General features: G+C 37.6%; 4 protein-coding genes across 5 annotated transcripts; 2 read left to right on the forward strand and 2 right to left on the reverse strand.

The window, feature by feature from the left end:
* Positions 1-16: 16 nt before the first annotated feature.
* LOC132795355 (nucleoside diphosphate kinase 6) lies at positions 17-1,352 on the reverse strand. Its single transcript, XM_060806024.1, has 2 exons — positions 882-1,352; positions 17-823 (listed from the first exon to the last, which is right to left on the reverse strand). The coding sequence occupies exons 1-2, from the start codon at positions 1,079-1,081 to the stop codon at positions 580-582; spliced, it is 444 nt and encodes a 147-aa protein (XP_060662007.1). The 5' UTR covers positions 1,082-1,352; the 3' UTR covers positions 17-579.
* Positions 1,353-1,607: 255 nt separating this feature from the next.
* Positions 1,608-2,408, forward strand: LOC132795357 (small ribosomal subunit protein mS25). Its single transcript, XM_060806027.1, has 3 exons — positions 1,608-1,840; positions 1,926-2,120; positions 2,184-2,408. Exons 1-3 carry the CDS (start codon positions 1,704-1,706, stop codon positions 2,353-2,355), a joined length of 504 nt encoding a protein of 167 aa, XP_060662010.1. The 5' UTR covers positions 1,608-1,703; the 3' UTR covers positions 2,356-2,408.
* A 46-nt stretch (positions 2,409-2,454) lies between these two features.
* LOC132795356 (probable RNA-binding protein 18) lies at positions 2,455-3,874 on the reverse strand. 2 transcript variants are annotated; one of them, XM_060806025.1, is made up of 4 exons: positions 3,781-3,874; positions 3,581-3,704; positions 3,272-3,483; positions 2,455-2,770 (listed from the first exon to the last, which is right to left on the reverse strand). In XM_060806025.1, the coding sequence occupies exons 1-4, from the start codon at positions 3,790-3,792 to the stop codon at positions 2,456-2,458; spliced, it is 663 nt and encodes a 220-aa protein (XP_060662008.1). In that variant the 5' UTR covers positions 3,793-3,874; the 3' UTR covers position 2,455. The 2 variants fall into 2 exon arrangements, with proteins under 2 accessions (XP_060662008.1, XP_060662009.1); XM_060806026.1 differs by lacking the exon at positions 3,781-3,874 and having other exon boundaries at positions 3,272-3,439; positions 3,583-3,704.
* Positions 3,875-4,306: 432 nt separating this feature from the next.
* LOC132795790 (leucine-zipper-like transcriptional regulator 1 homolog) lies at positions 4,307-10,786 on the forward strand. The gene is given in 7 exon segments (XM_060806686.1): positions 4,307-5,384; positions 6,202-6,510; positions 6,572-7,681; positions 7,738-7,913; positions 7,975-8,153; positions 9,207-9,275; positions 9,278-10,786. Coding segments are annotated over 7 exon segments (3,141 nt in total). The 5' UTR covers positions 4,307-4,491; the 3' UTR covers positions 9,683-10,786.
* The last annotated feature ends 3,183 nt before the right edge of the window (positions 10,787-13,969 follow it).

Consider the following 13,969-nt stretch of genomic DNA (forward strand, 5'->3'; position numbering starts at 1 on the left):
ACAAAGTAAAAATATATAAACCAGACATGCTTTATTTATATAAGCGGGACTTCAGCAATCGCATCGATTTTCGATTTACTCGAGTGAGAACTGTTTCCAAAAAACACATATAACAAAAATATATACGACCTCTACAAATGTCACCAAATTGATTTAAATTTCCGTACGGTGGACAGGTTTTTCATCTGCCAAAATACTTTCGAGTAGAATGATACATACATTGAGCATCTCAAATATAAAACGAACAGACGTCTTGAAGTTTTCACAATGAGAAAGTAAAACCAGCTTCCTTCTAAGACTTATGTGTACAAAATTGTTGTCCTGAGCAGCAAATAACTATTTTAAATTTATCTTTGAGGGTGTAATAATTCGATAAGTTCCGTTAATAAGCAAGTCACAGCACGTCTTTAAACCAATGCTTATCAAAGAGACAATCCAGATATGGCGATCAACATCTTTAAGCATTAGGTGTATCATTTCATTTTGTGTTTTAGCAAAGGCACTCGCAATAAATTGAAAATTGTATTTTGACTTTTGCAATTAACATATTTCGAAGTTCATTTTCACGAGGTAGATTGGTCACTGAATATGCTTGTCGGGCTTTCGGATTTTAAACTCTGGAAACAGTATAGCAATCTCTCGCAACGCAGAGGATTCACTATCCGATCCATGGCAGGCGTTTCGAGTGTCCGATAATCCGTAGAGAGCTCGTATGCAATTTGGTTCGCTATAGACAGCCTTAAATACTTTCGTAGGCCCCATTAGATGGCGCCACTTGGCAATGCATGATTCCGATTCTAATATAAATGCGTAGCAAGGACCGCTGTAATCGATGAAAGGTGAACAAATTTGAAATTTTAAACATCTTATTATATGCGCACCTTCTCATAAAGGTACTAAGCCGATGGTAGAAGAATTTTCCTTTGTGCTCAGCGTAGAAACGTTCCGACAATTCCTTGGTAATACAGACTTCTTTGGATTCCAGAATAGTGAAATTATTTCCTATTAGTGTTTTTATTTGTTGTAGTGCGTAGCTATTACGCAGCACGTGTGGCTTTAGCAGCGCAAGAGTAATTTCCATTATTCAATCAATTTTTTGTTTTGGTTTTGTTAACTAACGAATTCCTCAAAGAGCCGCAAAATGCACGTTGCGAAACACATCTGAGTGGAGAGGTGAGGCACTATGGCTATCAATAATAATTAACAGCTTAATGCTATTAGAAATGCATTGACTTAGTTGTTTCCAATTGCATTCAAAAATATAACTTGTGTGCTTATTATGATATTTTGGTTGAAGTTTATTTTGCAGAGCTTCAATTGAAACGATATTTTCTATTTTTCAATAACATCGATGTGTTTTGAATTTCATCGATTGTTTCACACTTAAGACTAATATTTAGACGCTAGAATCTTACCAAAATCGCATTAATAAAAATAATATATTTTATAGTTGTGAATTAAAATTATGGAATTAATAATAATGTTATATATGAAAATTTAAAATATGAAAATAAAAACGATTAATCAAAAACTGCTAAAACATCGATATATTGTCGTGCATCCATGACAATTTCCATCGATATCTAACATCTGTTTAATTTTGATGTCGATATACAGGCGCAGGTGTTGAAGTTACACAAGTCGACCAAATAACAAGTATAAGTTTTGAAACGTGCGCGAGTTGAATTAAAAAAAGCTACAAAATGCCGTTTATGAAAGGACGTGAACCCATACGCCGTACTCTGCAGTACTTGAAAATGGGCAAACTAGTTTTAAAAGATAAAGTAGCCATATTCAGTGTTAACTACAACACATACGGCAATCATCACTCTGGTGCTAGGTGAGGGGACTGACTCTATTTGAGTAAACTAACAAAAACGTTGCTCACGTTACTAACAAACGTTACTGCCTTGCCTCGTTAATAGGGACTTTGTGTTCTGGAACATACCGCAAATACAGTTCAGGAACCCAGACGTGCAAGTAGTCACAATCAAGAACACAACACCGTCGCCATTTGTCCGCTGTTACTTCGACGACGGCCGCGATATTATCATCGACATTGACAGTCGATCTCGGGACGAAATCATTGAGCACTTGGTAAAAGTGGTAGGCAAGACGCGGTTAGTATGCAACAAAACATATTGATAAATATACATATTGATTTGCTTTACTTTGTTTCGCAGTGAACAACTCGATGCGGAGGCAAGACTGGCGGAAAGTAAAGACAATCCGGCTAACTTTGGATACGGTTGTGATCGTCACTGCATCTGCGAGATACCTGGTCAAGTGCCATGTCCAGGCACAGTTCCATTGCCGGAGGAGAAGCGTGGCAAATTTATCTTTGCGCCGAAATAATGTGAAAAATGGTTGCATTTATTAAATGAGTCCGTATATATTGATAAATTAAACGTAGGCATATTGTTATATGTAGCTGTGTTTTTATGTTTGCATTGATTCAGTGGCGTTTCGAATGCGGTGGTCGATGATGATGATATGGCGCAGATGATTTGCTTTTACTATATTTTCCATGTAGACCGGCGCTACGTTGAAGCGTATCGCGATCCTTATTGAATTGATAGCGTTGAATAAAAGATACATTTGGCTCGCGCCCAGTCGTGTTCAGCTCAAGATTATCGTCGGCTTGTCGCTCAAGCGTCTTGAGTTTGGCTTCTATTGCGCGAATCGCTTCCGTTTTACTTATCTTCTCTTCTCGCCTGCCAGTTCCCAGTGCTGGTATCTCGATGCGAGGCTTTGGCTTTTGCAAATCGTCCTAAAGAAAGAAAAGACACATTTATGAGATACAACTGTCACGTAAACATTGATGAATTTTAAAAGGCTCCATTACACTAGTCACTAACTATCCATTCGACTAGACCCTAAGAGGTGTCAGTGAAGCACAGGTGTTGACTGCTCTTGGAATAAGCGAGTGCTCAACACAATCGTTATTTTATAGTAAAAGAGTATGTATGAAGGCTAACAAAACGATATATACATAGCGTGAAGAATTGGTTGCTTTGGCTATATTATTATACTCTATACATTTTTCCCAAATTTCAATAAATATATATAAATATGAATCGATAATATACAATAAAAATTTCTAAATAGAATGAGATTTTCAAATTATCTCTGCCATACACTGAGTATTTGATTCCCCACTATACTTTCCGTATCTGGTGTTAACCAACCCCGTAGTTATCGGTAAACATCGCACTGCAGACTACACATACAATCATACATAGATACAAATGTAAAATTCAAACACACTTACATATTTGATATTCTTGGCGAGACGCACAGCTATGGAGCGACTGCCAACATTGGTACCGTCCAGCTTCCAGAGTGCATTAGTGGCGCCCTCGTTCTGGGCGAATGTTACAAACGCGTATCCTCTTGACTGGCCGACCATTGGTCCGCCCTTGTGAAAGAGCATGTCAAACTTTTCAATGGCGCCGCATTTTTGCATTAGTTTGAGAAGTTGAAACCGATAGTTGTCAAATGGGGAAAAGTATGTATACATATTAGCACAATTGCCCAATGACTTAAATTAAAACAAACAATTGTACACAGTTCACAACTTACTCGGTAATCCGTGCATCAAGATTGCCTACCCAGATGCGTCTGTGGTCCTCGGAGTTGGCATTGGAATGTTCTGTTGGAGAATTCCGGCCAATACTGTTATGTGCTGTGCTCGACGAGCCTCCCTAAATCCATCCAAGAATATAAATAACACAAATATTATTAACAAATAAAGAAATTGTTTATTTCTGCTTAGCTCACTGCTTGCTCCATATTTGGTGTAGATTGTAAATAACAAAAAGAAATATCAACCCTGAATGAATTGCTATCGATAAATCCATAGTTAAAATATCGCTTGAAATGGTAAGCCAGCCAATTGCTAACAACTTGGAGATTCGTAATATTTTACATTGTGAAATTGTTCAAAATATTGTTATTATTTTACTTGTTTTTTTCCCTAAAAATATTTGGGTATTTTTAAAGAGATTTTGAATTTCTGTTCACTTAAGTGTTCGATAAAAAAAGGGCGAAATTTTGTTATCGAATAATATATGCCATGTTTATTTATTAGAATTTTATTTAAATTTAAATGTAATAAATAATATTGTATTTAAGCTTGTAAAATGATTCATTTAAAAAAAATAGTAACAGCAATTGTCTTAATTTTGACGGCAAATGAACAAAGCTTCGTTAGGTTAATGCTCGCCGAACTAGTTTGGTTCAAACAGTTCCATTTGAGTGACCTTTGGAGTTAAATTTGTTCTGAACGAATCAAAGAACACAGCTCGAAAGAAAATAACACATACATAGAGAAAGAGAGAGAGAGCATTAACAAACATAGTAGAGAAATATAATAAATAAAAATAAATAAAAATAAATAAAAGCAGAGCAGGCGCAGGGCAGCAAAAGTCCTGCAACGTAAATTCTATCAAGATAAGCCAACGAAGGAGATTCTACACCTGTAATGCTTTAATGCTAAAATCGATACTTGGCGCGGACACGAATGGTTCTGCGGAAGATCTGCGAAGCGGAGGCGTTGGCGGCGGCGTTGCCAGCGGCAGTGGCAGTGCAAGTGGAAGCGGGGGAGGCGGTGGAGGCAGCAGCGCAAGTGCAAGTGGAAGTGGCGCACTCAGCCGTAACAGTTGCGGCCAGGGATCCAATTCGATATCCAGTGGCCTAAGCACTGTCTGTGGCCAAGTCCAAGTGGGAGGCAGCAGCAGTGTTCCCGGTAGTGCGAGCAGCAGTCGCTCAAGTGTCAGTGGTGGTGGCAGCACACCAGCAACTGTTTATTGTCCCGCCTGCGTAGCAAGCAGTTCTCAACAGCAACAGCAGCAACAACAACAACAACAGTTGTCGTCGAGTGCTGGCGAGGCTGTGTTGGTGCATTGTGACAGCAAGTCGGGCAAACGGATTAAGCCGCGCAAGAGTGCCTCATCGGTGGGCTGTTTGGACGCCCAGCATATACGCAACAATCTGAGAATGTCCACCTCGAGTTCCATGCGCAGCACACGCGGCATTGCAGCCGCCGCCGCTGCTGCCGCCGTCGCAGGCACCAGCTCCAATTCCGGCTCTGGAGGCTCCGCAGCCGGTTCTTCGGCCTCGGGAGCCGCAAGTGGAGCAGCTGGCAGCAGCAGCAGTAGCAACACCTCGGCTTCGGCGATCATTCCCTGCGGCAGTGCCTCGAACGGAGGCAGCGGCAGCCTCGCCTACGATACCAGCAGCAATGGCAGCTGCAGCAGCGTCAATGGCAAGGCGGGTTCCCCTGGCAGCTACAGTTGCAATGCTCTCAATGTTGACTTCAATTCGTACACATCGACGCATCAGTGGACGCGCATGCTGGAGTGTGCTGAATTCGTCGGTGCCAAGTAAGTAGCTTCTGAGACAATGGAAAAGTCAGTACAGTGCACGCTCGATAAAAGAATTTCGGCTGATTTTCAATTGTTCTTAACTTTATTTTTGTTGTATCTACTCAGCAACTTACATTTATACATTTTCTTTGTTTTTTATTTATCTATCTATCAAGCAAACCGAAAATTCACTACAGTGCACGCTCGATAAACGAATTGCGACTGATTTTCATTTAATACTAACACTATTCCCAATGCAATCTATATACATATAATCTAATCTGTCGATTTTATTCAACAACTTACATTTATATATTCTTTTCAATTTCATTTGAAATCTATATTTTCGAAAATTCAAGTATTGTAAATTATTTGAACATTCCTGGTATTTCCATTATGTCCACACAAGATTCGCAATGCATTTATATAATATAACATAGTCAATTATAATAATGAAAAGTCTTAGCTGATGCATTTATCTTGATTTAAAAGTAAATTTGCTTTTCAGTTCTAACAATATTGAAATATATTTAAAAAAAATCATACAAAATAATTTTTAAACAAGATCTTGAATGTTTTTATTTTAGAATTATGTAACTGAAAGATTTTCTATATTATGATTTATGAATAGATTAGTGCATCGTTTATCTCTCTCTCTTTTAAAGCAGATGTTGGTCCCTTCTCAGGTCTTTCCCTGCTGAACTCTTCTATGGCTTTACCTAATCTTTATTTCTAATGCAACAACTTTCAGAACTAACCACTGCAGAAAAACTGTAATGTTCTCTCCTTTCAAAGTTCACTGTACTCAAAAAACCTGCTCTCATCTCTTCCTTAGACGGAGCAAGCACACGGTGGTCGCCTACAAGGATGCGATGTTTGTCTTTGGCGGCGACAATGGCAAGAACATGCTAAACGATCTAATACGCTTCGGGGTGAAGGACAAGTCATGGGGACGGGCTTGTGCCACAGGAACACCGCCGGCGCCACGTTATCATCACTCGGCTGTCGTCTCGGGCAGCTCGATGTTCATCTTTGGCGGCTACACCGGCGACATACACTCCAACTCGAATTTGACCAACAAGAATGATTTGTTCGAGTACAAGTTCTTCAGCGCCATGTGGGTGGAGTGGAAATTCTCGGGCAGGTAAGAACACAGAACATCTTTAGCTTATTTTTAATGATAAACAACTGATTTGTTTGGTTAGGCAACCGGTGCCACGATCCGCACATGGCGCCGCTGTGTACGACAACAAAATGTGGATTTATGCGGGCTACGATGGCAATGCACGACTCAACGATATGTGGACATTGAATTTAACCGGCGAGAATCATCAATGGGAGGAGGTGGAGCAGAAGGGCACACGTCCGCCGACCTGTTGCAATTTCCCGGTGGCCGTTGCCCGCGATGCCATGTATGTGTTTTCGGGCCAAAGTGGCTTGCAGATCACCAACTCGCTGTTCGAGTTCCATTTCAAGACACGCACCTGGCGTCGCATTTCCAATGAGCCGGTGCTGCGTGGCGCCACATCGGCGCCACCATCACGTCGCTATGGCCACACGATGGTGCATCATGATCGCTTTTTGTATGTGTTTGGCGGCTCGGCGGATTCAACGTTGCCCAACGATTTGCATTGCTACGATTTGGACTCGCAAGTGTGGTCCATCATCCAGCCGGAGCAGAACTCGGATGTGCCCTCGGGCCGGGTGTTTCATGCGTCGGCTGTGATCAGCGATGCGATGTACATCTTTGGCGGCACCGTGGACAACAGTGTGCGACGTGGCGACACGTATCGCTTTCAGTTCTCCAGCTACCCGAAGTGCACGCTGCGCGATGACTTTGGCAAGTTCTTTCAGGAGAAACAGTTCTGCGACATACAGTTTATCGTTGGCGTCGAGGAGATACGCATCCAGGCGCACATTGCATTTGTGGCGGCGCGTTCCAAGTATTTGCGCAACAAGATCTTGTCGGCTCGCGAGGCACGGCAACAGCAAATGGAGAAGGTCTATGGCGTTGGTCAGGTGGATGCCCAGGCATTGAATACGGGCGTCGGTGGCGATCGTGTCCCGATGCTGGAGGTGCGTTTGTCGAAGGCATCGCCGGAGGCATTCGAGATCATACTGAATTACATCTATACGGATCGGATTGACTTGAAGGATTCGTATAGCAAGAACATTATCATATTGATCACGGACATCTATCAGCTGGCTGGATTGTTCACAATGCCACGTTTGGCCCAGGGTTGCATTCAGTATCTCGAGTATAAGATCAACAAGGTGAATGTGCTCGAGGCGCTCTACAATGCGGACAAAAGCAAGTGAGTGTTGTTTGCCTTTTATTTGGTATTTAATAACTAATGATATTTGTCTTTAGCATTAAGATCATCAAGGATCATTGCATGCAGTTCATCATTAAGGAGGAGAATTTCACCGAGGTTGTCATGTCCAGTGAGTTCAGCGATCTTGACAAGCCGCTGCTCGTCGAGATCATACGCAAACGTTTGCATCCCAGCAAGCTGGTGATGGAAACCAGTTTCGAGTCCAACATCGGTACAGCACAAAAAATACAATATTTTATATATTGCATACTATATATTGCATGTATTTGTAGGCACCACTTTGGAGTTCGATTTGGCCACGTTTCTGGAGTCAACGGGCAAGGACTTTTGCGATATAAGCCTCATACTGGAGGATCATGTGATACTGGCCCACAAATCTGTGTTATCAGCACGTTGTACCTATTTCCAGGGCATGTTTCGTTCGTTCATGCCACCGGATAATACCGTTAATGTAAGTATGCTAATTTAATTAAACAATCTGTTACAACCTTTAAATAATATTTTTGGGACTTATCAAAAACTACCTTACTAACAAATGATAATGTTTGTTCTAATAACACTTTCATATTCACAAAGTCAACACATAAAGTTATCTCAAAAACTTTGTCTTTTCGACCAGTTGAAATACATTTATTAGATTATGTTAAAGTTTTACTGCATTTAAGCGATTTTGTAAAATATATATAACACAATTGAACTTGCTTAAATAAGAGAAGAAAAAGAGTACAGACTAGTTTAACATTTTCTACTTACAGCAGATTATATGAATATTGAATGAATAATGCAAGGAACTGCATTTAAGCAATATTTCCATTAAAGTATTTCATTATACCCGCTACCTATAGGGTAGAAGGGCCTGTAACAAGCAGAAGGAGGCATCTCCGACCCTGTAAAGTATAAAAATTCTTGATTAGCGTCAACAGCCAAGACGATAAAGCAATGTTCGTCTGTCCGTCCGTGCGTATCAACACCTAGACCTCAGAGACTATAGGAGATAGAGCTAAATTTTTTTTTGACAGCCTTTGAAATGTTTGCACGCAGATCAAGCCACGCCCACTTCCGCCCCCGAAAATCGATAAAAAAAAGGCTTGAGCCGATTTTTGTTACATACAATATTAGCCGATTTTTAAAAATTTGGTTGAAATCAGATACAAATTCTAGAAGTTATTGAAAAAAATACTTTTGTATAGGCAAAAACGACTACTTGCTACGGGTCTGAGTAGCTTTGGTTGACAATCCGTTATATTTTGCATTTTACATATGATATATTTTGAATACAGTACTATATTATTATACCAAATATAGCTATTGTTATATTTTTAATATTTTGCGTTATATTAATTCTTGCTTGCAAATTGCTTCTATTTAAAATGGGTAGCGGGTATCTCACAGTCGAGCACACTCGGCTGTAGCTTTCTTCTTTCTAGCTTTCTACCTTTTTTTTGTTATTTTTTCATTTTCATTATTATGACACTATTAACGACTCGCTTAACTCGTTGAACAGATACAAATTGGCGAAATTTCACCTTCACTGGAGGCCTTTCACTCGCTGCTACGCTATATTTATTATGGAGAGAGACTAAGATGCCGCCACAGGATGCATTATATCTGTTCCAGGCACCGTGCTTTTATGGCCTATCGAACAATCGCTTGCACGCATTTTGCAAATACTCGCTGGAGCATAACATAACGTTTGAGAATGTATTGCAAACGCTGGAAGCGTCCGATATAACGAAAATCTATGACATCAAGGAGTATGCATTGAAGTTAATTGTGAAAGATTTTGCAAAGGTCGCCCGGTTGCCAAAGATAGCCGGATTGTCGCGTGAACTGTTGCTGGAGATAATACGCGCTGTGGCCGATTCGCAAGGCGAGTTTCTGACCCGCATCAATATCAATACCGATATCTGAAAACTAGTGCTGCTACAGCCGGCTTTGCAGTTGTTGCTCGCCTGGTTGCAAATCGGTCGTAGCACGTAGAGCAGCAGTAGCGGTTGATAGCGCAATATACATACATACATATTTACCGTATATATATATACATATATACTATACGATATACTATATATCGAACTTAATACCCTCCACTTTCACCTTCATTATCATAAAGCACGCATCCAATCCAAAGATAGAGCGAAAGAATGAGCGAGCAAACACGAATTCGAGCGAGATAGCGAGAGTAGGATAAGTTGATTCATTAGATGTGGTAGTCAGTAAGTGGTAAAATGGTTAGTCAATAGATTTGTATAATGTCATGCATTCTGTAGGACACAATCTATACTTGCTTCGACATGTTCGCGTCCGTCAACTCTTCAACATAGATTCTAATTCGATTTGAATCTCAAAAAAGAAAAAAAAACTAGTTTTTAATTGAGTTAAATACTTTACAAATTACTTTAGAGCAGACAGAGAACGAAGGAAATTATGCAGTAGAGATTATTTGATGTGCAACGTGAAAGTATATAAACATATTATTTAATTATGTTGAACTCAAAATACACGTATGCTTATTATATGCTCTATATACATACATATATATTACACATGCATATATCCACTCTATATATAGCATACTATATATAAATGTATGTTGAACTAGACGTACATATTCTATCGCACAGATACATATACGGTTATTTATCATTTATATTTGATGTATGATGATGTTCTTTTGGCACTGCAGTTTAACCAATAACTTAACTAGCTCTAATTCATGTCCTAGCTCAAAGCTTACACACACACACAAACACACACATACATTTATCATAAAGCGTGAATGTAAACACGATATTCAAACTGTACTCTTAATTGTTCATGATTGTACTGTACTTATTATCAACAATCCCCTGTTCGAAACGCATATTTACCTAATTAAAAACACCCGCCAGTTAGTTAAATGAGCAATAGAATACAGACAACAACAACAACAACAACAAAAAAACAGTTAACGATTTACAAAACGTAAAACAAAAAAAAACGTGAGCAAATAATTATAACAAAAAACAAAATGAACAAATTTTAAGTCAATTGCAACGATTGAACACTCTTGTTTTTCCAATTTTATAATTATTACAAAAAAACAAATATATATATATATATATATATATAGATTTTACATATATACATAAATATGTTGTTTCTTGCCAGATAAAGATGATAGTTTGATTTTGATGACAGAATTGTGATAGCTGTTTCTGTTTAAAATGTATAGTAATAGTATTTTAGTAATTATTATTCTTATTACTAATTGATTTCACTTTACATTTGATGCATCCTCTTTCAAAGCAATATTATTTGTAGAATTATTATTTCACTTTTATTTTTTTGTATGCCGTTATGTCTTCTTTCTTTTGTTTTAAATCTTATATTGTCCACTTAAGAGAAACTACTCATTAAGAAATACTATATAACAGATAATGTTATTAACTAGAGTTTAACATGAAAGTTATTTCGATGTTAGTTTTGCTGCTCATAAGTTTATCATTGTTAGTTACGATCTGATAGTCTGATCACCGAATCAGACCGTCTTATGATCCAATAAATATATAACTACGCATAAAACTATCGTCATCATTCAGTCACTCCAACAATCATTCCCATAATATTGGAATCGAATTAAAAAAAGCGAATCTCTTTAAAAAGTAAACTTATTTGATATACTTTTGTTTACAGTATTCCCGAAAATGTGCATAACAATAAATAATATTATGTTTCGTTTTATTTCCAGCAAAGTCTTGAAAATTATATTGTGCCAAAACTATTTTTAATTGAATTTTGCCTAAAGTTTATGATTCAGGCACATTTTCTTATCTTGCATTTGTAACACATCCATCAAGGTCACACACACACACACACACAACCACACACTCACATCAAGCTCTGCCCTCCCTCAAAAAAAAAAAAAGAATGAAAAGAACAAAACAATTTTGAATATTATAAAAGTATATGAGTATTATTTATTAAGCATAGATTATATACAATAAACAAGTCAAATATACAATTGAATGTGTATGAATGAAAAATAAAGTAAATTGTTGTTTTCATTTTCATGATGCTTGGGAACCTAGAGGGAATTGAGAGTTTCGATGATGGGGGAATAAACCGAATGTCGGAATGTGCCCAAGGGAATAACAACCATAATATGCATACAATTGTCAAAGAGTGCCCTTGGGTATTTTTAATTTCTGCCAGTTGAAAAGCTCTCTCTCTCTCTCTCTCTCTCTGTACAAAATATATTCCAAAAGGAAACTTTAACAGCACAACGCCCACACACACACATACATACACACACGCTCACGCATACACAAAGCTAGAGAATGTGCTAATGTAAGTTGGCAATGGCCCGAGGAAAAGTTACAGAGATACAACAACTACAACAAACAGTAACAACAACAACAACAACAACGACAATAATGTGAATGAGTATAGAAATACAAATACCTAATAAAATTGTAGACAAACAAACAGCAGCATAGCTAGAAGGATAGAGGAGCGATTAGAGAGAACGAGAGAGAGAGAGAGCGAGCGAGATGAGATGGGAGATGGGAAGATGGATAATATAGATAGCACAGCTCAATGGAATTAAAACAAAACAAAAGGCTGCCAAGGACAAAGCCAAATCGAGTTGAGCTATGTCGCCTCGGCAGCTCTCTCGCTCCCTCTCCCTCTCTCTCTCTCTCTCTCTCGTTGGCTTGCTTATCAAATGCAAATTACAAAATCAAATATGCCAAGACCAGAGAGTTTGCTTCCCCTCAGGCAAGCCAGCCAGGCAGCCAGGCAGCCGGCAACAGTCAGCGTTTTTGGCAACAGTTTGCAACACTGGAGCAGCAGAGTCTGAATTGGCCAGAGCTGTCTTTAGTTCTTGGAAAAAAGGCTACAAGCAAAAATATTCGAAATTATAATATTGAAGGTCAAGAAAGGGTTCAATAAACTTGTTATTTGTTTAAAAAGACATTTCAATTTCGAACTTTTCACAAAATTATTACATTATTCAATATTTAATGTCGATCTAAACAAAAACTGGCAGAAATGATGTTCAATAATAATTTAATATATTCGAGACTTATTATATATATTTCGTATCCTTTTAAAAATAAATTTAAATTTTGAACTTTTCAGAAAATTATTACATTATATGGTATCTCTATTTATATATTCTTTTAACATCAATTATTTAATGCCGATCTGAACTATAGTTCAATATACATTTAAATTTCGAAAATTTGCCATACTCGTACAATCTTGCATACACATAGTACAAAATATGGTATATTTTTAATGCATTAGTATTCAGTGTATTTAAGTATTTTCCAGAATATTAATTTGGTATATTTTAAGCAAAAAAATACCGTATTGTTTTCCTTATACTAAAATACGGTATATTTTGAATGTATTAGTATTCAGTATATTTAAGTATTTTTCAGAATATTAATTTGGTATATTTTAAGCAAAAAAAATACCGCATTGCTGTCCTTATACTAAAATATGGTATATTTTGAATGTATTAGTATTCAGTATATTTAAGTATTTTCCAGAATATTAATTTTAGGAAAAATACCGCATTGTTGTCCTTATACTAAAAAATGAATAGTCAAGCAGACTCAACTGTAAATTTCTTTCTTCTTAATGCTATATCTCTGCAATATTTTTCAGTTTGTAGCTGATTTTATTTACTAGACATTGGCTACAAGTGACCTCCAATTACGATTGTAAAAACATTTAAATTTAAGCCTCTTCCGAGCAAAATCTATTATATAGTCTAAATATTTATTTATACTGTAGGTATTTTATAATCAATATTATTTTTTATAGATAAAAAATAGTTCTATACTTTTGCAACTATCTTTTTTTTTGGGTAAACTTTTAAAAGATAGAGAAACTATTGACTACATTGGTTTATATAATCCTTTCATAATTAATGATGACATTCCTTAATTTGCACAACACATTCTTAAATTTATTGATGATTTTCTTGACTAATACTCGTAAATGGCTATCACGCCGTAAAATAGCCAAATTGCCAACTCTAACGCTGGCCTTGCAACTGTCATACTTTCAGATACATGCTGGTACATTAAACTGGAGCTGGAGCTGAAGCTGAAGATTGAGATACACAACTGCACGCTTGCCAGTGCCTAATACGACAATATACGCTCTCTATCTCTCTCGTAGACAATTCAATTTATTGGCATTGGCAACATGTTAAATTATTTGAAAACTATCATATGAATTGTGTGCCCCCGGGGTGGCAATCGAGACTCAAGTTTG

Source organism: Drosophila nasuta, chromosome X (assembly GCF_023558535.2).
Source record: "Drosophila nasuta strain 15112-1781.00 chromosome X, ASM2355853v1, whole genome shotgun sequence".
Classification (NCBI taxonomy): Eukaryota; Metazoa; Arthropoda; class Insecta; order Diptera; family Drosophilidae; genus Drosophila; species Drosophila nasuta.

Bases quoted from the DNA above. Each gene is read 5' to 3' on its own strand.
- LOC132795355 (XM_060806024.1), bottom strand. From the start codon at position 1,081: ATGGAAATTACTCTTGCGCTGCTAAAGCCACACGTGCTGCGTAATAGC. The intron at 824-881 runs GTGCGCATATAA...CATCGATTACAG, and splicing joins CTTAGTACCTTTATGAGAAG to CGGTCCTTGCTACGCATTTA.
- LOC132795357 (XM_060806027.1), top strand. From the start codon at position 1,704: ATGCCGTTTATGAAAGGACGTGAACCCATACGCCGTACTCTGCAGTAC. The intron at 1,841-1,925 runs GTGAGGGGACTG...CCTCGTTAATAG, and splicing joins AATCATCACTCTGGTGCTAG to GGACTTTGTGTTCTGGAACA. The intron at 2,121-2,183 runs GTTAGTATGCAA...TTTGTTTCGCAG, and splicing joins AAAGTGGTAGGCAAGACGCG to TGAACAACTCGATGCGGAGG.
- LOC132795356 (XM_060806025.1), bottom strand. The intron at 3,484-3,580 runs AAGTTGTGAACT...ACAACTATCGGT, and splicing joins TGATGCACGGATTACCGAGT to TTCAACTTCTCAAACTAATG. The intron at 2,771-3,271 runs GTAAGTGTGTTT...TTCTTTCTTTAG, and splicing joins TCGCCAAGAATATCAAATAT to GACGATTTGCAAAAGCCAAA.